This window comes from Ursus americanus, chromosome 6 (assembly GCF_024610735.1).
Source record: "Ursus americanus isolate L20-20 chromosome 6, mUrsAme1.1.p, whole genome shotgun sequence".
Classification (NCBI taxonomy): Eukaryota; Metazoa; Chordata; class Mammalia; order Carnivora; family Ursidae; genus Ursus; species Ursus americanus.
The window spans coordinates 52,257,803-52,282,033 of NC_142132.1; the positions used below are offsets into that span (position 1 = coordinate 52,257,803).

The 24,231-nt window shown below is 40.9% G+C and overlaps 1 protein-coding gene across 2 annotated transcripts in view; it reads right to left on the bottom strand.

The window, feature by feature from the left end:
* Nucleotide 1: 1 nt before the first annotated feature.
* The window catches only part of OIT3 (oncoprotein induced transcript 3), a 29,592-nt gene continuing 5,362 nt past the window's right edge, over nt 2–24,231 (bottom strand). For both annotated transcript variants that reach the window (XM_045783550.2, XM_045783549.2), the window contains exons 2-9: nt 21,984–22,358; nt 21,090–21,197; nt 16,673–16,795; nt 12,399–12,521; nt 10,548–10,708; nt 8,491–8,906; nt 3,879–3,978; nt 2–2,037 (exon numbers count right to left, since the gene is read on the bottom strand). In XM_045783550.2, coding sequence (XP_045639506.1) covers nt 1,864–2,037; nt 3,879–3,978; nt 8,491–8,906; nt 10,548–10,708; nt 12,399–12,521; nt 16,673–16,795; nt 21,090–21,197; nt 21,984–22,358 — 1,580 coding nt within the window. In that variant the 3' untranslated portion in view covers nt 2–1,863. The remainder of the gene's footprint in view (nt 2,038–3,878; nt 3,979–8,490; nt 8,907–10,547; nt 10,709–12,398; nt 12,522–16,672; nt 16,796–21,089; nt 21,198–21,983; nt 22,359–24,231) is intronic.

Sequence of the window (24,231 nt, forward strand, 5' to 3'; positions counted from 1 at the left end):
AAGAAATGAATGAATTCCATTATCACCAATGTACTTCCATTTCACTTAGAAGAGAACAGAACCCAGCCTGGTAAGTTCCACTGATGATAACCATCATTCCCACTGGTGCTGGAGAGATGAGAACAGGTGGGAAAGGTCAGAGACTTACCTGGTTAAGGCCAATGAAGGTGGAGGTCAGATGGAGTTAGGTCTCTGAGGTTCCATTTTTTCCTTCAACGAACTATTCCTGTTGATATTCCCAATTCCTAAGTGGTGTTAGTGTCATGTTAAGATCTGAGAAGTACGTGGTAAAAATTGCCACTGCAGATAGCTAGGTAAAGTCCCTGAAATCTGGGGGGACACAAATGGTCAGTCCGTAAACTATGTTTCTTAACTCTGACTACAGATTAGAATCACCGGAGGACCATTAAAAAACAAAGAATTTCTGGGGGTGGTATCTACCTATTGGTGGATAAACGCTCCCCACCTGATTCTGACGCACTGGGAAGGCTGAGGTCCACTAAGGTCAGGGATTGGCAAATGAAGCTCATGGGCCAAATCAGGCCTAACGTCTGCCTCTGTGAAGTTTTCTTGGAGCGCAGCCATGCTCTCCTTGGTTTATGGCGCGCCTGTGCTACAGCCTCAGAGCTGAATACTCGTGACAGACTGCACGGCCAGAAAGCCTAAAATGTTTACCATTTGGCCCTTGACAGAAAAAGTTGGCCAATTGCTGACCTAGGTCATTCTGTCTTTCCCTTCCTTTTGTTAAATTTACTGGTTGCATTAAGAATTGTTGGTGATAGTCATTTCTAAAAAGAACAAGAAGAAAAACTGTTTCCTGATCTTATGTAAAGCCATAAAATTAATTGGCATAATAAGAAATTGCATTTGATTGCATATAAAATTTATCCCTGTAGTTTATAATATTTATTTCAATAAAATTTATTAAGCATCTACCTACAAAATAGAGTATGGTATAATTTTACATCTTTTTCTATTGCCTTATTAGTCTGAGGGCATAGAATGCCAGATAAGAGGGCATATGGTACCGAATTTTGTCTACAGTTCATTGAATCTCTTAAATGCATGTTAATAAATTTTTTTAAAGATTTATTTATTTTAGGGGGGAGGAGGGGCAGAGGGAGAGAGAATCTCAAGCAGACTCCATGTTGAATGGAGCCCGACTCGGGGCTCGATCTCACGATTCTGAGATCACAACCTGAGCTAAAACCAAGAGTTGGACACTTAACTGACTGTGCCACCCAGGTGCCCTGCATGTTAATAAATTTGTTAATAGTTATTAATTGAAAATATTTCACTTAAGATAATATAAAAACATCAAAAGAAAACATCATGCAAGAGAAAAATCAAAAAGTATTTTTAGTACATACTTACATTGATGAACTTCCAAATCCCCTATAACTATTCTGTGGTTGAACTGAAATCTCAGGGTATCATTATTATTTACATATTTAAGGAGTCATTGGGTATTTAAGTCATAATTTCAAGCAACTATTTAATTTAAGTTCGTAGTTTGAAATATCATGCCGAACTTTTGACTGTAATGGTCCTATTGTATCCTACACTAGGTGTTTCATTGTAGGAAAGAAATGTGGGAAATGGGGTGAGCTGCTTTCTGAAGGGACAGTGTAGCTTTCAACGTCAGGAGGATGAAGCCCCACGTGGGTCAGGTCAGTCAGCAGTGAAGTGATCTTTCCCAACCCAGGGGCCAGAATCAGAATGAGTCAGTTCTGGGAGTCTGTCTAAACCCACAGTATGAGGTTTAAAGAAGTGCCATGTTCTGAGGTGTTGACTGATGTTCTCTCAGAGGGGGAAGTTCCAAAGAGGTGGAACCAGGAGCCAGGAGTCGGGTGTTGGGTGGTCCTAGTCCTCCCGGTCGATGCCAATCGGGCCGCCTGTCAGCATCTGGCTCCGCGGACCAGCTACGCCCACTCCTTCCACTGCCTCACGCCGCATCCGCCGGTGGCAGCCCTGGGCACAGCGGGAATGCTCGTCCAGCCGTCCACAGACAAGGACCTGGCAGTGCAGAAACACTTCCTGGAAAGACCATAATGATAATTAACAAAAACAGCGATGACAGCTGCCACCTGTGGGGCCCTTTCCGGAAGCCGGACACTACACCAGATGTTTCATATATAGTGTCTCATTTCATCTAAACAGCAACCCTTTGAGGTAGATGTTGTCATCCCCATTTTACAGATGAGGAAACGGAGACTTAGGTTAGAGAACTTGCCCAGATTGACATTAGTAAATTAGTCAGGTGGGCAAACAGACTGAGTCACACGGGTGATCTAGCATAACTTCTGCCTTCGTACAGGGACAGGAGAGACCTTCGAGAAGGGAACACCTAATAACGTTAACATCCTCGCACTTCACATCACAGTCTGGGAAAAACATCGGTGCCCACACGCTTCTGTGTAAAATAACAAGTTCTTTGTCCAAGCGTCTTCCTCTAAGCTACCTGCCAAAGTACACTGCCAGCTTGAGGAGGGAGACCAGGATTAGCCCTCCCGGTTAGTAGTTGTTCGAGAACAGTGATGTCGCAGGGAAGGACATGAATTCACTTAAATGTGGCGTAGAAAAGATTGTTGATCTCTTAAACTTCCCTTGGTTTAAATGTTTCAACAACTCTACTGAAAAAAACAAAAAATTTTCCACCTTAACAGACTATCTTTGCCTCTTATAACCTCTGATGTGTATTTTTTAAAAATGTAGCATATTCAATATGCATGTAAATTGGTATGACAAATGATTTTTCCTATCTCTTTTTTCTATATTTCTCATTTTAATAACTGCTTAATATTGCACTAGTTGACAGAGGGTAGCGATGTTTGGGGGCTTTTTCTCATTCTCTGTGTAACAATCAATGCTCTATAACATCCAACACATCTTGTTTTTCTTTTTGGTTGTTTGTTTTTGAGAAACTGTCAGAATTTTTAGACAAAAGAATCTGATGATTTTATGGTTATTACTACATATTACCAGACAACTTTCCAGAAACTATACCCATTTATATTGCCACTGTATGCTTCTCCCTATAACTCTGCAAGCATTGTGATTTATAATTTTTATAAATATAATATGTATAAAATAGTGTCTTATAATTGTTTTATTTTATTTATTTTTTTAAGATTGTATTTATCTGACAGAGAGAGACAGCCAGTGAGAGAGGGAACACAAGCAGGGGGGAGTGGGAGAGGAGGAAGCAGGCTCCCAGCAGAGGAGCCTGATGTGGGGCTCGATCCCATAACGCTGGGATCACGCCCTGAGCCGAAGGCAGACGGTTAACGACTGCGCCACCCAGGCGCCCCTATAATTGTTTTAGTTGGCATTTTAAGTACTGTTTTCACTGAACAATTCACTATTTGTCTTTTCTGTGAATTTTCTGCCCATATCCTTTGCCATATGACTACCACACAGGCTTTTTCAACCATACCTGCCCACAGCAGTTTAAAATTATGATCATATAGGGGTGCCTGAATGGCTCAGTCTGTTAGGCATCTGACCTTTGATCTCAGCTCAGGTCTTGATCTCAGGGTTGTGGGTTCGAGCCCCACGTTGGGCATAGAAATGACTTATATAAAATAAAACTTAAAATTAAAAAAAATAAAATTATGATCATACAGTATTTTCCTTGAACAAACAGTGGTTTTATTGGGAGGGAGGGAGATAATTGTGACATTCATGAAAGGTATGAAACTTCTAGATAGCCAATTCTGCCGTGTTTTTCATAGAGGTAATGGAGATCCTAACTGTAGGCTCACAGCGAATGTCAACAAACTGGCTCACCAAGAAACGAGGCTCAGGTCTCGGGCTGAGGTGGGAGGGCAGGGGGGGGGGCGTGGTGTGGGTTACAAGGTAAAAGGTGTTCAGCTCACCTTGTGGTCTTTGCCCACAAACTTGAAGACAGGGACCTGGAAGTGCTTTGCTAGGTGGTCCCGGGACGTGTACTGCTTCACGGAGTCATCTGAAACACAGCTGAAAGCAGGACGGGAGAGCACGTAAGACTTGATCATTTCAACAGAGGTGGAAAAACAATCCGGTCCAATGTGTTTGGTCCAAAGAGACGCTGACTGGGTGGAGGAGGCTGGGCTGCACTCAAACTTTTTGAGAATGAAGGAAAAATGAAATTCCCTCCCTGCAAAGGCATCTTCAGCCCTGGTCATGAATACTGTCTGTCCCTTCTCTCATTCTCTGTACGCACAAACTGGGCACGAGGACCTCTCGATATGTCAATGTATGGAAGCATTAGCAACAGCAACCACATTTCTTTCAAAGATACCTTTTGAAATGAAGATCGCTCTGGAAGCCTGTATTTTCATCTGTAATACGTCACAGGAATTCTGCATTCACTACTTGATAATTGGTTTGAGAAGGCTTTATTTTAACTGGATGTCATAAACATGTATTGGACACCTAACACACACTAACCCCCAGAGGGGGTTCAAAGGTGAGCAAACCTCAATTTGCACATCACAGAGCTGCATACAGATTTAAGTTCCGGAGAGAATAACTGGTGCTACTGAGAAAGTTCAGGCACCTCCAAATTGCTGTACTTTCTCTTTTTCCAAATTTAATGCTAGGAAGTGGTTTGATAGGGTTTTTGGGTTTTCATCTCATGTCCACTTTTTAAAAGTGAAACGCCTAGGCTCACCCCAGAGTTAGCTGGGTAAAAGAAGTCTTATTGATTCCCAATTTTGAGACCAGGGTTTAGTATTTGATGAACATTTTCTCCTGATAGGCCAGGGATTACACTTGTATCATCTTTCCCACTCTGAATTTTAAAGGAACTTTAAACTGTATTTTCCTTTTACTATTAGGTGGATACCTATTAGGTATCCTAATAGTTCTGGTCTACCAGGCCAGGAAAAAAAAAAAAAAAAGTGGGGACCAGAAAGAAAAGTCTATGAAACTGGATCCTTTTCTTCACATGCTTTTAGACCACTTTCTAGTTCATTGCTAAGTGCTGTTTCAGTGCAGTTGAAAAAAATCCAGTAAAATTGTTTAAAAAGAAGGCACTGTGATTTATAATACCCCAGTACCGTATTCCCCTGAACTGAAGAGAATCTAAATATATAATGCGGTTTCTGTTATTTCTTGTATTTATGTACTCATTTTCATTTTCCTGAGGTTAAAGTTAATTTATACCATCTTTTGATTATGTTCTATAATAAACACCTATCGCATATCTAATCCACACAACATGCTCTGCTGGGAGCTGCAGAGGGTATAAAGATGAATAACTGGTCTGTGATGTCAAGGACCTTATAGTCTGTATCTAGGACACAAATAGTAACATGATATCAAAATGGCACTTTTCACCTAAGGGCCTCACCATTTTCAATTTATTTTTACCAAAAAATACCATTGTTTAGCTTTAAAAAGGGAAAATGAGGCAGGAAGAGTTGTTATAGGGTAATATATTACATATGGGACCCAGGACCAATCCTGGCTCTTGACTTGGTGTTTGCTAAGATTAGACCATGCTAATTCATCAACTCCAAGTTCATGTGTTAAAAGAAAGTAAGGATGGGGGCGCCTGGGTGGCACAGCGGTTAAGCATCTGCCTTTGGCTCAGGGCGTGATCCCGGCGTTATGGGATCGAGCCCCACATCAGGCTCTTCAGCTATGAGCCTGCTTCTTCCTCTCCCGCTCCCCCTGCTTGTGTTCCCTCTCTCGCTGGCTGTCTCTATCTCTGTCGAATAAATAAATAAAATATTTAAAAAAAAAAAAAAGAAAGTAAGGATGGTATAGGATAATCCAAAATAATCGATTCCAAAATATTGTCCAATATTTCACTTTGGAATTCAATATGTTTCTTTTTCTGGAGATTCACTTTCTCATTCTACTTTGCTGAGGTTTGTATTAAGTTACTTTGCATTCTCCCAGCATACGCCAACTAAAACTGGAGCAAGGTGAATGAGCTGTGTTAAATACCAGGGGAAAATGGCCTGATTAAAATGTTAAGCTGAGGACAATGAATAATCAGACCATTTATAAATGTAAACACACTGTATTATATTTATTTTAGGACTCTGGACTTGCCTCAAAAGATTATTATAGTAAATGTTCATTCAATAGTTCACTTGACAACTATTTAATGACCCTTACTATAGGCTAGGCATTGAGGAAGAAAGAGAAGGAAGGAAAATTTCAAGCTCAGGCTGGAAGGAATCAAGGAAGGCTCATGGAGGAAAGAAATCCTGCTGAAACTTGAAGGAACAGTGAGACTTAGGCAGGAAGAAAAGGAGATTTCTGGGAGAGGAAACAGCAGGTGCGGCAAAGGAAGGCGTAAAAAACATAGAGTCTGAGAATTGCCCTTAGTTCCCTTTGCTGCAAGCAGAAACTGGAGAGGGCAGAGATCAGAGGGTGAGGCATGGTGAGCCAAGCTCAGTGCTGGATATTATCTCGAGGAATTGTCTCACAGACACCATTCCAGTACTCTCCATTATTATGCCAGAGATGGGGCTATTTGCCTGTTTACTAAATAGACCTCTACTGCTGTGTTTTTGAATTCTTGCCTCTGGCTTTTAAGCATTTTAATTTCTCCTGCAGCTTTTTTTTTTTTTTTTTTTTTTTTTTAGCTATTTTGTATGTGCTAAGGGCTGGAAATTAAAAAGCATAGCTTCTTAGAACGGTCTAAAATAAAAAGCTTATAGTCCTTAACTGAGCATCTGAATAACAAATATATAAATAAACTTTACAAGCTTTACTGAGATGGTAGATTACATGTTTTTCCAGTGAGTTATGATTATACATGTATTTTTGCAAAAAGTAAATACAGGGGTAAGAAAAGACTCTTGGAATGAGAGAAATGTTCCCTATCTTGATTGTAGTGATGGCTTCATGAATGTATACATCAGAACTTACCAAACTGTAGACTTTCAATGTGTATACTCATTGTATGAGAATGGTATTCCAATGAAGCCGTTAAAAAAAAAAAAAGGAACCCGAATCTATTCCCCCCTAACAGTAAATCCATATCTTAATCTCCTTAGCATTAGGTATGTGAGTGAAAAAAAGAAATAAAAGATGACACTTCTACTTTTCACTTTAAAACTTTGTGGAAGTAATTTTAAGATGGCAAGAAATCCAAAGAACTACAGACCCCTATGAGACCTATTACTGGCCATCCAAAGCAGCTCAGAATGATACATTTTCCACCAGCTGGCAAATGGTGAAATTTACCAACCAAAGGAAATCAAGAGTCATCAAAGGTTTTCAGTAAGGATCTGACTGTATATACAGATATATATTTTTTCTAACTTTTAACGTTTGTTTTCTTTTTGACTGGCTACCCAGGGACTCTTGGAGCTGAGATTTGAGAGTTGGAATGTAGGGGGCTGTCACAAGGCTGTTTTCACTGTCCAGGTGAAAGATAAGGGCTAGGATTAAGCCAGAGTAGAGCAGAGAGAGCAAGTCTGGGGGTACTGCTACTTCTACAAAAGCCTCTTGGTTGATCCCGGTGCGCTTCAAGGTTGAACATCACTGCGCAAGAGATTGACAGCAGCAGGTGGAGGATGCCTGTGGTGAGAGATCCAGTAGATAAAAACTAAGTAGACATTTCAGAGTCCATGAGGCCAATTAGCAAAGGGCATGGCTCAGGTGGTGCTCCTATTAGACCACCTCCCTTTCATTGAGCTGCAGGTCCTGACCCTACCTGAGCTATGTCCGCCTGACACTGAGAACAAGGAAGAAACTGACAAGATTCTACCGTGAGTTTGGGGTTTGTGTGTAATTTTCCCAGGATTGTAAACAATGGGTGTGACAACTGCTAGGCTTCCAATGGTCCCATGAGATACACACAGTTCTCAATCCAGGGATCCTTAGGAAATAAGGAAATCTCTTTTGTATAAAACAAGCAAACAAAAACCAAATTTTACTTGATCTTTTTTCTCCTAAAACCTTCCAAGTATTTCTTCCCTCTCCTTAACTACCAAGCTTCCTAAAAGAGGAGTCTACATTTGGTGCTTTTTCTTCCTTATCCCCTTGTACTTATCAGCCTCCCCCCACCGCCAACACTCATGCTCTACCCTCTCTTTGAGCAGGTTAATCAATCCTATGTTTCAAACAGAAACAAGGATGATTCTTGGTCCTTTATCTCTAGTCCTGACCTTGTTCCTGGGTCTGATACACATTTCCAACTGCCCACTGAACTTCTCTTCCCATGTATCCTGCGGGCATTTACAATTCAATAGTATTATTTGGAATTATCATATTCAATATTTTACCTCAAGTCTGCTTTTCTACTTATAGCCCTCCATCCGGGTTAACGGCATCTAGTCAGTCATCTGTGGTAGACCCCTTGGAATCATTCTCCACTCCCCGTTCCTTCACCAGTTTTTACCTCCCATGTCAATAAACGGTTTCTCAAACCAATTAAGAGCTCACAAAAGTGCCCTGTTGTTTTAGGAAATGACTGAGTATGCTTGTGCACTTAGAAATCGGATGTGAACTGGGGATAATAGATCGTGTAAGCAGAATAATTACCCATCCTGGATGAGGTAGTACTTCAAGATCTCGTCAATCTTGGAGGTGGGGGTGGCAAAGCAGCTCTCCACCAGGCTTTCTAAGCCATTCACGTGCACCACAGGCTCAATGCCAAAGTAGAGGGAGTCTCGAAGCTTGAGCGTGGGCAAAGCTTCCCGGTAAGGCTCTTCAAACTCATTGTCCTTGAAGATCTCCAGAGTGAATGGAAAGATCCCGTGACTGCGGCTCATGATTTCCAGTGGGGAATTTCGAAGGTGGGGAACATATCCTTCTGAAATGGTGTACAGGCGTGGAAACTCGCAGGTCACTGGGATCAGCACTTTGCTGGTTCGGATGATGATGTCCCCGCTGCTCCCTGGGGTCTGCTTGGGTAGACCTGTCACAAGGTTGCTCGCCACAATCTTGTCATTTACCACCTGAGCCAGGCCAGGGCCAGGAGAGGAAAAAGATTGTATGTCTATTTCTCCAGAGTTCCCCACCTCACCCTATCCCTCCCTCCCACCCCAGCCCCCACCGCATCCCACTCTTGACTGTAACATTCTCCACACTTCTATTTATATCCAAACAATTAGAGATTTGGTTGCTGAAGCCTGAAGCCTTTTAAAAAAATCTCTTCTCTTTTTAGCAAGATGTTCTGACTGTTAAGAGTTTTATATACTACTTCATGGTCAACCCACACGTTCCTTTGGAGTATTACTCATTAAACCTGAACTATGCAGAATCAGCAAATTCAAAGCTCTGGTATTTTAGGAAAGAATGGCTTCAGTATATTATTTTTTGTTCTGGAATCCTAGACGTGCTGGTCAGGCTGCGGCCTGACCTTGTGCTGAACTCATCCACAGGCAGAGAACTGCAGCTCCCGCATTTGTGCAGATGACTTTCAGCTCTTTATCTCCAGCCTCGTCTGTTCCCCTGGGTGCCAGCGACTCCAACCCACCCCAGGGCATTTCCACTCCATTATCCGCAGACACAACAAACACAATTTGCCTGAACTGGGACCCTTTTCTCCTGAGATATCACTCCCAGGTCTCACCCCAAGTCTAATTAGCTCTCTGGTTGTCTTTTCGTTGGATCCAATAAATCAGTGTTTGTTTAATCAAATGGTCGCAAGAACCTCTGCCCTGATCTCCTGGATCCAGGTCCTCTTTTTTTCTAACGGGCTCTACACTTCTGATCTCATCACGACAGCGCTTGCAACCTCACTCTGTGGGATCAAGCCCAAACGCCTCACCCTCGCACACAAGGCAGATCTTTGGAAGCACAGTCCTCCCCCACCTACTTTTCCAGTTTCCTTTTCCAATATGCATTCCTTGCCAGTCAGTCCGCACTGCCCGTTCCCTCAGCAGCAGCTTTAAGTATTGCCATCCCCGACACTGGCTCCCTTGTTTCCCATCCGAAATGGCCTTTCTTTTCCTCTCCGTCTGGATAAGCCTCATGCAGGCTTCCACCCCAGTTCAAGGTCCACTTGTGTTGACTGCTCCAGTGTTGTCCCTTTCTGGACTGTGACTGCACCTGTCCTCTGCATCCCTGTTTCTTGATTATATTGTGGGTGTGTTGTCATCCTAATCCTACCGTGTGTGCTCCCCAAGTTAGGCTCTTGTTGCATATATCCCTCAGGCTCCGGTGCACATTCCTAGATGAAAGTACGAACCTTTTCCCTCTATCTGGTCCAACACCTGACCTCATCTGTTACCTCACACCTGAACCTTCATCTGTATCGGTTGCTTTCAAGTAAAAGAATCGGTCAGAGGAGATGCAACCAGCCTCCCGGTGCTGGTGCTGATGCTGGTGCACTTGGGAAAATGTCTGCTCGTAGTGGAGAGAGAGGACTACCGAAGAACAGAAAGAGCAGAATTCTGCTCACCTCCCTGCGCTCACAGGGCCTGGACCACAGCAGACGTTCCATAATACATGCGTTAAATGAATGGCATATGAGTTTTTGCGCTGCATTCTTTCATGTGGAAAGATCTCATCTATGACAAGCCACGCCTCTGTCAACTACCTCCCCCATAACTGGTTTTTGGTCATCCCCCAAGTGTCCTTCAGGAAGAACCTACATCAACCACTGTGCCACAGGTCTTGAGGGAGAAGAGGATGTTGACATGGGTGCCATTGGACACTCCTCGGCAGGAGGTGTTGGTCAGGAAGAGCTCCAGACCGCCAACCAGGTCCCTGGGGATGCTCACTTCAATGGTATTCGACTTGCACAACACGGGGACTGTGACAGAAAGGCAGTACTGTTAGAACCGAGAAATGGGAATTGGGAGAAGGATAAGGAAGGCTTCTAGGAGAAATAATTTTACCCTCACACAACTTGAGCTTTTGTTCCATCCTCAAGGAGATCTAAGAGACTCAAAACAAGTCGGTGAATAAAACCAGGACTCCTAACTCCCCAGGTTGTGGTAAAAAAATGCTCCTCAAACGCACTGATCTCTGAATGAGGAAATATTGTTCAAGTTTTGACTCAACATTTATTTCAAAGTATGGATAGCATAGTTCCATATGAAACACCTGAAGGATTAACTTTTAGCACAACCACAATTTATTGGCAATACAGAAAATGTACTGCTTTACTGTAGGCTTAAATTACATAATAGCACTGCTTTGACTTTGCCATTAATTATGTCTCATAAAACAGAGGTAATATAAACAATGTTAGTGTACTTGGGGAAAAGTTCCAAATTGTCCTTGCATTGTTCAGTAAACCATAAATGCTGACTATAAATTCCACTTTAACTTAATATGAAAAGGATTGCTTTTCTTCAGTGTTCCTGTGCTCACTTTTCCAGGTTCTACACGTACCATGAAAGGAATATTTATGGGCACTGTCAGAAAAAATGTGAGGATATGTCATAACAATGACACAGTATAAAGAAATCAACGGTAGGTGCTCATTAAATATTTGCTAGATGAATGAGTTAAGATTCGGGACATATTCCAGAAAATAGTTCTCAGAGGATTGTTGATTCTTATATTGTAATTGTAAGGAGAAAAATCAGTTCCTTAAGGCTTTCAGCTTAGTTTCACCACCCAATTATCTTAGAAAAGAGAGGAACTCCACCAATGTCTTAGACTTCAAAATTAATTATTAGTTATACTACTAATAATAGAAATTAGGGGGAAAAATTGCAAGTAAAAAGCAAAGGAAACCATATGATCCAGCAATCCCATTTCTGGGTATACATCCAAAAGAATTGAAAGTAGGATCTCAAAGAGATATCTGCACACCCATGTTCATAGCATTATTCCCAATATCTAAACCGCAGAAGTAACCCAAGTGCCTATCAATGGATGAGTGGCTGAAGAAAATGTGGTATATAAATACAATGGAATAGTATTCAGCCTTTTGAAGGAAGGAAATCTTGTCATACGCTATAACATGGATGAACCTGGTGGATATCATGCTAAGTGAAATAAGTCAATCACAAAAACACAAATACCATATGACCCCATTTACATGAGGTGTCTAAAGTAGTCTACTTCATAGAAATAGAAAATAGAATAGTGGTTGCCAAGGCGTCGTGGGGAGGGAGGAATGGAGAATTATCGTTTCATGGATATAGAGTTTCAGTTTTACAAGATAAGAAAGTTCTGGAAATCTGTCGCATCACAATGTGAATATATGTAACGCTACCAAACATACATTTAAAGTTGGCTTAGATGGTCAATTTTCTGCTATATGTTTTTTTAACCACAATTTCTTAAAAAGCAAAGGAAAATTAACTTTTTGGTAATATTTTCTTAGAGAGCTTCTCTTTTGAACGATCCCAGAGGAAAGATGCAGGGATACACACTGCCGAAGGAGCTGGTGTTCGATAGATGAGAATTTTGACACACTAGAGTGAGGAAGGCGGGGAGGCTTGTGGGGCGGGGTGGGGGAGCAGAGGTTGAGCCCATCCAGGTACTACCTTGGCACGTGTGGTTATCCTCAGACAGCACCAAGCCCCGGGGACATTCACACTGGTAGCCTTTCTCGGACCCGAGGCAAAGGTGGCTGCAGCCACCGTTGTTACTGTGACATCCTTCAATGTCTGCAATAAAACCAGAAGAAAAGGACATGATCTTGCAGGCCTCTTCCCCGAGGATTCTGGTTCTTGGGATGGCACTTGGCATCAGGGAATACACTCAACTCATCGCAGTATCACTGGGGCCTAACTCAGTCATGTAGGGAAACCTATGAAAAAATGTTTATTAAATGTGACAGCTACAAAGAGCAATCTTACAACATCCAAGTCTCTAACCTCTTCAGCTGGTCATTTTGTAGAATGTCCCTCAATCTGGATTTGTCGGTTTTTCTCACAGTTATGCTACAGTTTTGGGGAGGAAGACCCAAAAGTCATTTCTTAATTGCTATAGCATTCAATGCACCCATTTTGAAATTTTATAGAGTATTACTGATATAAAGGGGACTGACAGAATACAAATGCAACTAGACTAATTAGATGGATCAGTTGGCTATTGCCAGTAGGTTGGATCGCCAGACCCTCTCCTCAAACCTGTAGTAATAATAACACCGGGATATGTGTCTTGGGCTGGCGCACACTATAGAAATGAGGCCTAGACGGCACACTTGGTCTACTCCGCCAAACTCTTGGTGACATTCTTCTTTTGAGTCAGTTTTTCAGTTTCCTTTCAAAAAGTTTTGCATTTTTGGGGGGTACCTGGGTGCCTCACTCAGTTAAATGTCCAACTCTTGATCTCAGCTCCGGTCTGGATCTCAGGGTCATGAGTTCAAGCCCCGCCAAAAAAAAAATGTAAACAGTTTTGCATTTTCAAAAAGCAAACTCCACCAGATGGACAAGAAAAAAGGACTCAATTGAAAACTAAAGAAACTACCACCTGATTTCATAGTAGATAAAAATTAATGAACTTGTGGGCTCTAGACACTATCTTCTAGGTCAAGGGCCATCAAACTCTGGCCTGCTACATGTCCCTGTAAGTTTTCCTGGCACACAGCCACACCCATTCATTCACCTATTGTCTCTGAGGGTTTTCTCACTACACGGCAGATTTGAATAGTTTCAACAGATTCCATATGATACAGAAAGCCTAAAATATCTACTGTTTGGCCTACACAGAAAAAGTTTGCCGCCCCTGTTCTAGGGGTGAGATAAAGAAAGGGAATGCTTTCAAATCATCTCAGATGCTCAGGGACAGATGTAAACTGATTTCCAGTTATAGTCAGAATTCTCAGTTCAGTAATAGTAAAAAAAAAAAAAAAGTTCTTTGGAACATCAGTAAATTAACTGGGGATGAATCCATTTTTGTTAAACATATAGAGAGTGTAAATTTACAGTGAATTAATCCTTGTAAAACTTAAGAAAGCTTAGGCTATTACCTGCTTATAAATCTGGATACTTAAAAATGATGAAAGTATTGCTATGGGTTTTTGAAACAGCTGAAAATGACATGTAACAATGTAGAAGACAGCGTAAAAATATACTATAAAATGTTAAGATCAACATTAATGGGATTTTTTTTTTTTTCTAAAAGTGATCTTCCTGGGGCACCTGGGTGGCTCAGTCTGTTGAGCATCTGATTCTTGGTTTCGGCTCAGGTTGTGATCTCAGGGTCGTAAAATCAAGTCCCACATAGGGCTCCACACTCAGTGGGGAGTCTGCTTGGGATTCTCTCTCTTGCTCTCCCTCTGTCCCTCCCCCTGCTCATGCATGTACTCTCTCTCTCTCTACAATAAATAAATAAATCTGAAAAATCAATCAACAAGAATTATCTTCCTTAAGTCATTTAATTTCTCTGGGTCTCAATTTCAATATTTGTAAAAGGAAGGGGTTGGAGTAAAAGTTCACTCAGGATATTTCCAGGTCTAAAACTGCAAAGCACAAAATAAGTTGAAATTCTAAGTTGACTTAAAGGATGTAAGTCTCTTATGAGGATATTCCAAAATGTTTGACTACATTTGGCAAGTGGGCTTGTGGGCCATTTTAGTTATCTTTTATTTATTCCTCCACATTTTCTTCTATGAACATTCATAATAAAACAAAACAACAAAAATTACTTAAAAATAAAAAGGTATTTTTTTATTTAAAAAAAAAGGTATAATTATTTTACACCCAACCAAAGAAACAAATATGTTTGAACTATCAATAAAACTTAAAGGTTTCAGGGGCACCTGAGTGGCTCAGTCGGTTGAATGTCTGACTCTTGATTTTGGCTCAGGTCATGATTTCAAGGTTGAGAGATGGAGCCCTGCATGGGGCTCCTCGCTTCATAAGGACACTGCTTGAGATTTTCTCTCTCCCTCTGCCCCCCCCCCCACCCCATGCTCTCTGTCTCTCTCTCTAAAATAAACAAATAAATCTTTAAAAATAAGTAAGGGTTTCAATGAATTTAATGCTAAAGTATAACTCGTGTATAAATTTTATCTTCTGTTAAAATACTTTTCAATCATGATTATTAGGTTTTAAAATTATATGAGGATTAACAGTAATACTTCCAATAAAATGTTCATGAATAATTACAAATGTTCCTCTTGAAACATTTCATTAGTATTCAAATATGCAAAGATTATTACATAAAATAATTAGGATTTAAGAAAGATTCAGGACATTACCCTTATTCAATAAAATTTAAAGTACATTTAGTCTCATTATGAGGGACAATAGTTTAATATTCTGGCTAACAGTCCTTCAGTGAATAACGTAAACTTTGTTGCATGGAATAAGTTGTGGGAACTAGCCATAAGTTTTCCTTTTGGGGTCATATTTCATTATATTGAATATAACTAGAATAAAGTGAACTCTTATAAGCAGTATTATACTACAAATTCAATTAGCCTCAGGGACAAATCATATGTCCTCTGTAAATAATAATTAAGTCATTTATCTCTTTATATAATCTGCAAAGAGGTTTTTTTTTTCTTTTGGTCCCTCAACTCCCAACATCATGAGATTCAGACTTATTTAAGTAGAAATGATGACATTTTAGTTGTGATAATTTGCAAGGACAAATGTGTCTTACAGAAGGGACATTATCTAAATTTTATATCCTTGTTACAGTATACAATTTCAACTATTTCACATACAAATTTTTTTTATTACTTAATCATATAAAATGTACCTAGCCTTCCTGCTATTAAAAATAGACAATGTGGGGCCCCTGGTGGCTCAGTGGGTTGAGCACCTGACTTTTGGTTTCAGCTCAGGTTGTGATCTCAGGGTCCTGGGATCCATCCCCGTGTAGAACTCCATGCTCAGTGCAGCGTCTGCCTGAGATTCTATTCCCCTCTCTCTTCCTCCCCCTCTGCTCCTCCCCCTGCTCATGCTCTCTCTCTCTCTCTCTCAAATAAATAAATAAATAAAATCTTAAAAAAAAAAAAAAAGGACGTTACTTATCTCCCCCACAGTATATCAATCTTCAATAAATGCAAAGCCTAGAGGGGGAATATAATGGCTTCATGTGAACCAGTTTCCCAAACTTCCAAGATGGTAAGACTCACCTAATGGAATTTGGTAAAAACACAAAGTTTAAGGCCCATCTCACCCCACTGAACAAAGTTTCCAGGAGAGAGTCCTGGGAAGGGCCAGGTGTGAAAGCATCCAGGTGATTCTTCTTAGTAGGAATGTTCGAGAACCACTGCTATAAACCATTTGTTATGCTACCGCCTCTATTATCTTGCTACTCCAGGGATGCTCCTTGATCTGCAGCAGAGATGTCGCCTAGAAGTTATTTAGAAATGCACTGTCCTTGCCTGAGCCCAGACTTACTGAATCAGCATCTGCATTTTAAAAAGATCCTAGATGATTTATGGGCACATTAAAGTTTGAGAAACACATAATACCCCATTTTTATTTCCCAAATTAAACTGTGGCTCTCGGGGCACCTGGCTGGCTCAGTCTGTAGATAGCCTGTGACTGCTGATCTCGGGGTTGTGAGTTCAAACAGCACATTGAAGGTAGAGTTTACTTAAAAAAAAAAAAAAAGTGGTTCTCTGCCTCTTGCAAATGCAACAACTCCCTCCTTTTAAATTTGAAAATAAAATCAACCCTGAATTCTGCCTGCAACATGACTGTCCTCGATGACGGTGAAGCCCTTTTGTCTTTTCTTTACACAGCCCAACCTCGACTCTCTTCTAACGCGGGACAGTTTCATGAACATCAGTCAAAGAGTAAGCCAATGGGTTAGTGTGGGCGCTTGATCTGAATCCCTTCTTGCCCATTCTCACCTTCACACGTCTTGCCATCACTTCTTAGCACGCGGCCAACGCCACACTCACAGCGATACGAATTTTTCAGGTTTACACAGATCTCACTGCAGCCACCATTGTTTTGCTCACATTCATTTTCATCTGTAGGAGAGAAACCACGCCCCTTACACACTGCTGAGCAACTCAACCTATCCCAAGCCCCTTAGCAGAATCTTCCCGTCTTTTCAGAGCCTGTTGATACATCAACTTCTTTGCTATGATCCTTACCATCACTTCCATCAACCTGATGTCCTCAACCAAGTAATTTGTCCACCCGCCCTCTGCGAGAGCAGAAGGCCCTTCTCGTTTGCCAATTAATTCCCTTTAAGAGCAAAACTGGGGAAATGGAGGTTTTTTTGTTACCTGGATTCACCTATTTCATTGTGTTGTTGAACATCACCTTCTACAGTGAGTGCCCGAAGATTTGCTGAATAAATACAGACTTACAAACCAAATGGTGTTTTAAATACATCAAAGGAACTTACATCACGGAAGTAAATAGCTGATAAAAAATTTGTGTGAGGCAGTCTTCTGTTATAACATGTACAACTGCCCTTGAAGTCTATCTTAAATATTGGACTGTTCCCACATTGTACTTAAACCATGATTGCTAATCTTTTTAAAAATATGATGAAGGATATGGACTCTTGCTATTAAAAAATGCATAGCTGGGAACAAATGTTGATCCCCTTCCTTCGAGAAAGAAAGAGAAGCTTGGGAACAAATGTATTAGGGTTGGGGTACTGGGGTTTAAACACCCATAGGGTGACAGAAGGCATGGTCTTGGGCCCAGGAGAGGAGATGACCTGCAACCGAAACCCTGCTTAAATCCACGACTCCAGAAAAGATATCCCGAGAATGAAAGGGGGAGTAGAACTTTGCCCCAAGGCCCACGGACGCAGTAAGCAAGCCCTCTCTGAGGCTCCAGGAGAGAGGAAATCCTTTATAAACAACAGAAACCCCAAGTCAGGCCTTGCCATGGTTGAAGTATGAACTTAACTCGAAGCTGAGGAATTGGTATAAAATGTGGCCTGGACTGATGAAGCTTCTGTGATACCTGACAGAAGCATTGGAAAAACCACTCCGTAGTCAGACTTCCACAAAACAGGTGGTCAGCGTGGTTCCACAGAAACACAATTACAGCAGAAGGTGGTTTGCCACAAAACACGACACAGGAGGAAATGATCCACTTTGAGAATGACTTGGCAAGATAACAAATGGGCAGCTTTGAACTGGAGATAAGAGAATAATCCTGAAAAATCCATAATGCAAGGATTTTAAAAATTACTAAACAGATGAAAGAAAGGAGAGTAACCAAGATAAAAGAAGTGAGCAAAAAGACAAGGCAGAATTGAAACCAAACAGACATAGAACTTATAGAAATGGAAAACACAGTGGGTAAGATCAGACTCTTAGTTTGAGCCACTACGGCCCGGAAAGTGGATGGTGACGGAGGTGCTGACAGCTCTCCTGCATGGGGCCACACGCTGTCCCGAACCTGGGTGGTTTACCTTGAGACCGATGTGTGTTTTTTTTTAATGTGAGCGAGTGATACACTTGTACTGATTTAAGCCATTGTCATTTGGGAGTTCATTGTCATTTACAGCCTTAGACACTCTGTGTCCCAGCCATTCCACTTTTATGGGTATGCTCTAGAGAAAATCTCACACTTGGAGTATCATTTTAATGTTAATTTTAAGAACAAAAACAATGCTCTATATTTTTATGGGTACATACACAAATAATAAAAGCATAAAAACAGGGACCAGAAGAATATACACTAACTTCAAAACAGTGATTACTCCTGGAGGGTGAAATAGGAAAATGAAAAAGGAGACGGAGTGAGATGGCTTTATTTGTATTTTCAAAATTTTATTAAAAAGACAAAGGAAGAAAAAAACTAACTATAGTTCAATCTGGGCACATGAGTTATATTATTTTATCATCCTGGCCAATAATCCTGTTGTATTATTTTCCTTTACTCCTCGCTGACTGAAAAAATTTATGGAATTTAAAATGAAGAATTAAAAGTAAGTTACATTTTTTTTTTAAATTAAGGAAAACTGACATATGCACATTATCACAAAATTTTGCGTTTAATTTAAGGGAATTCATGACGTCCCTGAAACTGACAGACAGGCCTCAGGCAGCAACCGGGGGTTTCCCCCTGTGCACTATTAGGCAATGATGTCCAAGATAAATTGTTAAGCAAGAGATGCGTATGGTATGCAACTTTGGTGTAAAAAAAGGGCAGTAAATAAACATATATATTTGCATTTTTTATATTTGCCTGAAGAAACCCTGAAAGCATACGTAAGAAAATAATATAAGAGATTACCTGAGATGGGGTTGGAGAAGGGAGAAATGGAACAAACGGAGGACAGAGAACTAGACATTTCATTGTATACCTTTCACACTGTTTAATTTGGGACCCAACTATCTTACCTAGTCAAAAGTTATATTAAAACAAAAGCTGAAGGGTGCCTGGGTGGCTCAGTCGGTTGAGTGTCCGACTCTTGATTTTGGCTCAGGTCATGATCTCATGGGTCATGAGATTGAGCCCCACGTTGGGCTCCACACTCTGTGTGGAGTCTGCTTGAGATTCTCTCCCTCTTCCCCTCCTCCCACTTGTGCGGGCATGCTTTCTCTCTCTCGCAAATAAATAAATAAAATATTTTAAAAATATATTTTATTTATTTATTTGACAGAGAGAGAGAGAGCACAAGCAGGGGGAGCAGCAGGGAGAGGGAGAAGCAGGCTTCCTGCTGAGCAGGGAGCCCGATGTGGGGTTTGATCCCAGGACCCTGGGATCATGACCTGAGCTGAAGGCAGACGCTTAACAACTGAGCCACCCAGGCGCCCCAGATAAATAAAATATTAAAACAAAAACAACAACCAAACAAAAAACCCTCCAAAAGCTGAGTAATGAAACAAAAACTGCCTTAAAATGACGTCAAAGATTTTCCAAGCACACCGTGTGTGTGTGTGTGTGTGTGTGTGAGAGAGAGAGAGAGAGAGAGAAAGAGAGAGAGACAGAGACAGAGACAGAGATAGAGACAGATCGAGGTGAGGAGGGAGGTTGGGGAAGATTACAGGAACAATGCTCTCCTGTACCCCAAACCTTTTAGCGTTAAATCACATAAAGTCCGTCATGTAAGAGCGCTAGCAGCTGGCATGGGAGGGTGTAAACCTGCTCCATAGGACGGTCAGTGGGTTCACTAAGGAGGCTGAAGAACAAAAGCTTTTCTAAAATAAGAGCATTTTTATATACCTTTCAACCTAATCCCCATTCCATGCTGACCAGTTACTGTTCTTCTTGAGGAGGTGGGTATGGGCCAGTCCTCCCTTCCTCTCTGGATGTGTTTTAAATCTATTTGAGTCCTGGCGCTTGGGTGGCTCAGTTGGTTAAGTGTCTGCCTTCAACTCAGGTCATGATCTCAGGGTCCTGGGATCAAGTCCCGCATCAGGCTCCCTGCTCAGTGGGGAGCCTGCTTCTCCCTCTGCCTCTCACTCTGTGCCTCCCACTGCTTGTGCTCTCTCTCTCTCTCACAAAAATAAATTTAAAAATCTTAAAAAAAGGAAATCTACTTGAGTCTGAATACAAAAAGCTTCATAATGGGAAAAGGTATGATCTTCAGTCTTGGGTTTTTCAACTCTATTTTCTTCTAGTTACAGATAACAACACGTGTACAAGTAGACAAGTCTAGATTTCCTAGAAAATAATCTGACCCCCCTTTCTTGCTGCTCAGAGAAACCAAAATTATGTGAGTGAAGTTGTAGAAGTATGTCCTTAGATAATTCTAGACCAAAGTTATCCAACAGAAATACAAAGCAAGCCACATAAGTAATTTAAATTTTTCTAGTAGTCACATTAAAAAATTCTAATAATATATTTTATTTAATTCAATATGTCTAAAACATTTCATCTCAATGTAAAATCAATATTAAAATTATTGAGAAATTTATAGCACATCTCAATTTGGATGCTAAATTTTCATTGGAAATACTTGCTCTGTATTTAGAGTCATAAAATGTATAGTTGGTTACTCAAGTTGTCCCAAACATTTTCAGTTTTCCAACGACTAAGCCAAGTATCAGTTTATAAATTAAAATTAGATAGAATTAAAATTTGGCTTTTCAGTCATACCAGCCACATTTCAAGAGCTCCACAGCCACACATGCTAGGGGCTGCTGTACTGGACAGTGAAATTCCAGATTGTCTCCACCCATGATATAAATTTGGTTTCAGGCTTTAGTCATGACCTAAAAAAGGCAAACACCATTCTAAATGTTTAGAGACACGAACTAGAAAAGCGACAGACCTCTGAGTCAGGAAGTGTTTGATGTGTCCTTTTGATATAAATGGCCTGTTTCCACTTCAAGATGAGTTTCTTACCGAAGCATGTCTGCCTGTCGGGGCCTAGCACAGTCCCTGGAGAGCACGTGCACTCACTGGTGTCCACACAGCTGCCATGGCAGTCCTCGTCGCAGATGTCATAAAAATCTGTGGAAGATGAAGTCAACCTTGCATGAGGGGCGAGGACCAGAGGACACTCTCATTCATGAGAAAGCCTCATGAGTTCAATCATGAGGTATCGGTTCGTGGACAACGTTGAGAGTTCTCATCATTCAGGGTTTATGTAACCCAATGGAAAGAGATACTGCCCAGGGACATCTGTCATTTAGATCAATGGTTCCCGACTTCAGATGCACGGGTGATAGTCTCTGTGAATCTAAAACCTCATCAAATATGAGCTGTGGGTTAAGTAAGTGTTATGCCCTACTCTCCTATGTGCTTCCGTTTTTTAAATGTGTACAGATTTTGATGGGATTAATAATACAAAAATTCATTTAAAAATATTCCTGATCTCAAGTAGTTTTTTCCCATTATACATCATTTAAAAAAATCAATGGATACTAAACACAATGCCACCCTGCGGATGTCTGATATAGATCTTAAAAAGGGGTCATCCACACTCAAAAATGTTGGAAATCCACTATTTAGAAAACCCAAATCAACACTTCATTTTCTAATGTTTTGTTTGAATGGAACAAAGACAAAACAAAATAGAACTGATCAGAGTCATAGCTCCTCTCCCTTTCCGTTTCTTTAGGACATTTTCAGAAACCCAAGGACAGATCACAGAAATCACCATCTGAAGTTACCTGTGGCCCTAAATCAATGCTATTCAGACTCTGAGATACTACCATCACTGAATTTCATACGGCATTTTCTGATGCCATCTGATGCCTTACGGGGGAGGAAAAAGAGCACAGAGAAGGTACTCACGACCGCAGTAGACATGAAAGCAGACGCGGGGCTTGGTCAGACGATACACATAGTAGCCTCCTGGGCAAGCCTTGACCTCGACCGTGGTGTTCCAGAGGCAGCAGTTCCCACTGAAGCTTGCACAGGCCTGGCGTTGCACGATACCATCACCTTCTAGAGGGTGGCTGCCATTGAGCCAGACGGGAGCATGGGTTCCACAGTGGTTTTCTGGTATGCAGAAGGTGGGCATGGCATCCCCTGCCATTCCCGTGAAGCGGTACCACTCCCCATCCACATGGTTGTCACAAAGAGGGGGACCTTGAGACTCATCAAATTGATGCTCCGTGTTCCTCCACGGCTCATTCAAACTGATGTAAGCAGAACAAGGATCTAGAGCTGGGAATGAAAAGACACTCAGAGCCACCTTGTCATGTTTCAAATTACAATGGCGATAGCCTGAGCCCACCTTCTTGGTCTTACATTTTGGATTTTTATTTTATTTTATTTTATTTTAAGAAAGAAATACCCGAAAATCTCCCATATAGCTGTTTAAGGTTCCTTAAGTTGACGTAAACATATTTTATAAATGCCTTTTACATAATTATTTCCAATCTGCTTAAGGTTTAGTGCTACTGTTGGACTAAACTTTTTATCCAGAATAATCATTTGATAGAAGGATAGTTGTTCAGACCAAGGGAAGTTACGATTATAGTCTCCCTGAGCTCTGTAACGGTCAGAAAATATTTTGAACATTGTGTTCACCTGGAGGCTATATTATATGAAAGTATGGACAAACCTGGTGTCCAGAGAAAAGTGACCAGACTTGGAAGGGAGTCAAAAAATTACCAACTGGGGAAGAAGCTGACAACTATAGTTTGGAGAAAAAAGACTGAAGAGTATGCATCAGTTCTCACAAATCTAGGTATTCTGTTACAAGAGCAAGAACAGACTGCTGGGGGCACCTTTAGTTCAGCTATAGAGTCATGGAGAGGCCTATCGCAGTGTTGTAAGCTCTTCGTCTCTGGTAATTTTCAAAAAGTGTTTGGATGGTCATTTGTAAGCAAGACTGTGGATGAAATTTTGCACTACTGGGAGGTTTGTCTTGTTAAGAAGGTATACAGCTCACTCCACTGAAAAGAAAGTGCCTCTGGCATGTGTCTGCTGTTTTGAAATACACAGCATACAAGCAAATTATTATCAGAGATATTCTCAAGCTGAATGTTGGTATATATGCCATCAGCTTATTGAAAATATATGAACTTTGTGTATAAACAATCAGCCATGGCATCACTATCTAAAGTAGAGCCAAATTTCTCGAGCATTCATTTTTAGTGCATAAATCGCATGGACAAATATCTCATCAACAATATTTTAATGACTACAGACACCAGTAACCCCAATATTCTCACTGCTTCCCTCAATTTCAGGGAAACATTGAAGAAATGTAGGTAAATTGTCCTTAGGAAGGGTCTATAAAACCAAGAAATTCTAGAAAGGAACACTGGCCAGAGTGCTATCCTTTGTAATGCACGTGAGGCCGACTTACCTGACATTGTAGGTGGGGAACTTACATTAAGGCCCATACATTTTGTAGGCAGAAAATTCAGTTTTAGCAAATACTGCACAATAATTAAATGTGGATGGGCCATGATCATAAAATGTAAGTTGTCTAGAAAATATTTTGGATTTTCCCAGACTACATTTAAAACTCCGGTTCACTCTCTAAATTCAGTCACATGCAGAGGAGGGTGTAGCCTAGAGCTAATGGCCCCAGAGAGAATATGACAGTTTGGGACAGGAAATAAATAGGCTACTGCATTTTCTGGAAATAACACATTTGCAGGTTGCACATGGCAGGAGCCACTCTCTTTTAAAATGTTCCTGAGATATCCCAGCTGTGCCCTAGACCATATTTGATGTCACTTGAGGGCAGGAAATGTCCTCACCCAGACGTTCTCCCCTCTCAAAAGGGAAAAATTCCCTCATCTGCTCTCCCAGCTGTGGTTCTCTTAAGAAGCAAGGAAGGTTTCCAGGGCAATTTCACAGGTGATTATAAATTCATAGAAATATTTGTTGATCTCCTTGGCTCTACTTTTATAAGAAATGGTTAGATACTCAACTTTTAATGGCTTTTGCAGAAATTCCTAAACCTCCCTCAATAACTATTTCATGATTTATAAAGTTTTTCCTTAAATTTAACTGTCATTTCTTGTGCTCTTTGTTAAAAGTTCACTTCCTCTTGTTGAAGGGGACATATGGCCCAAATAGG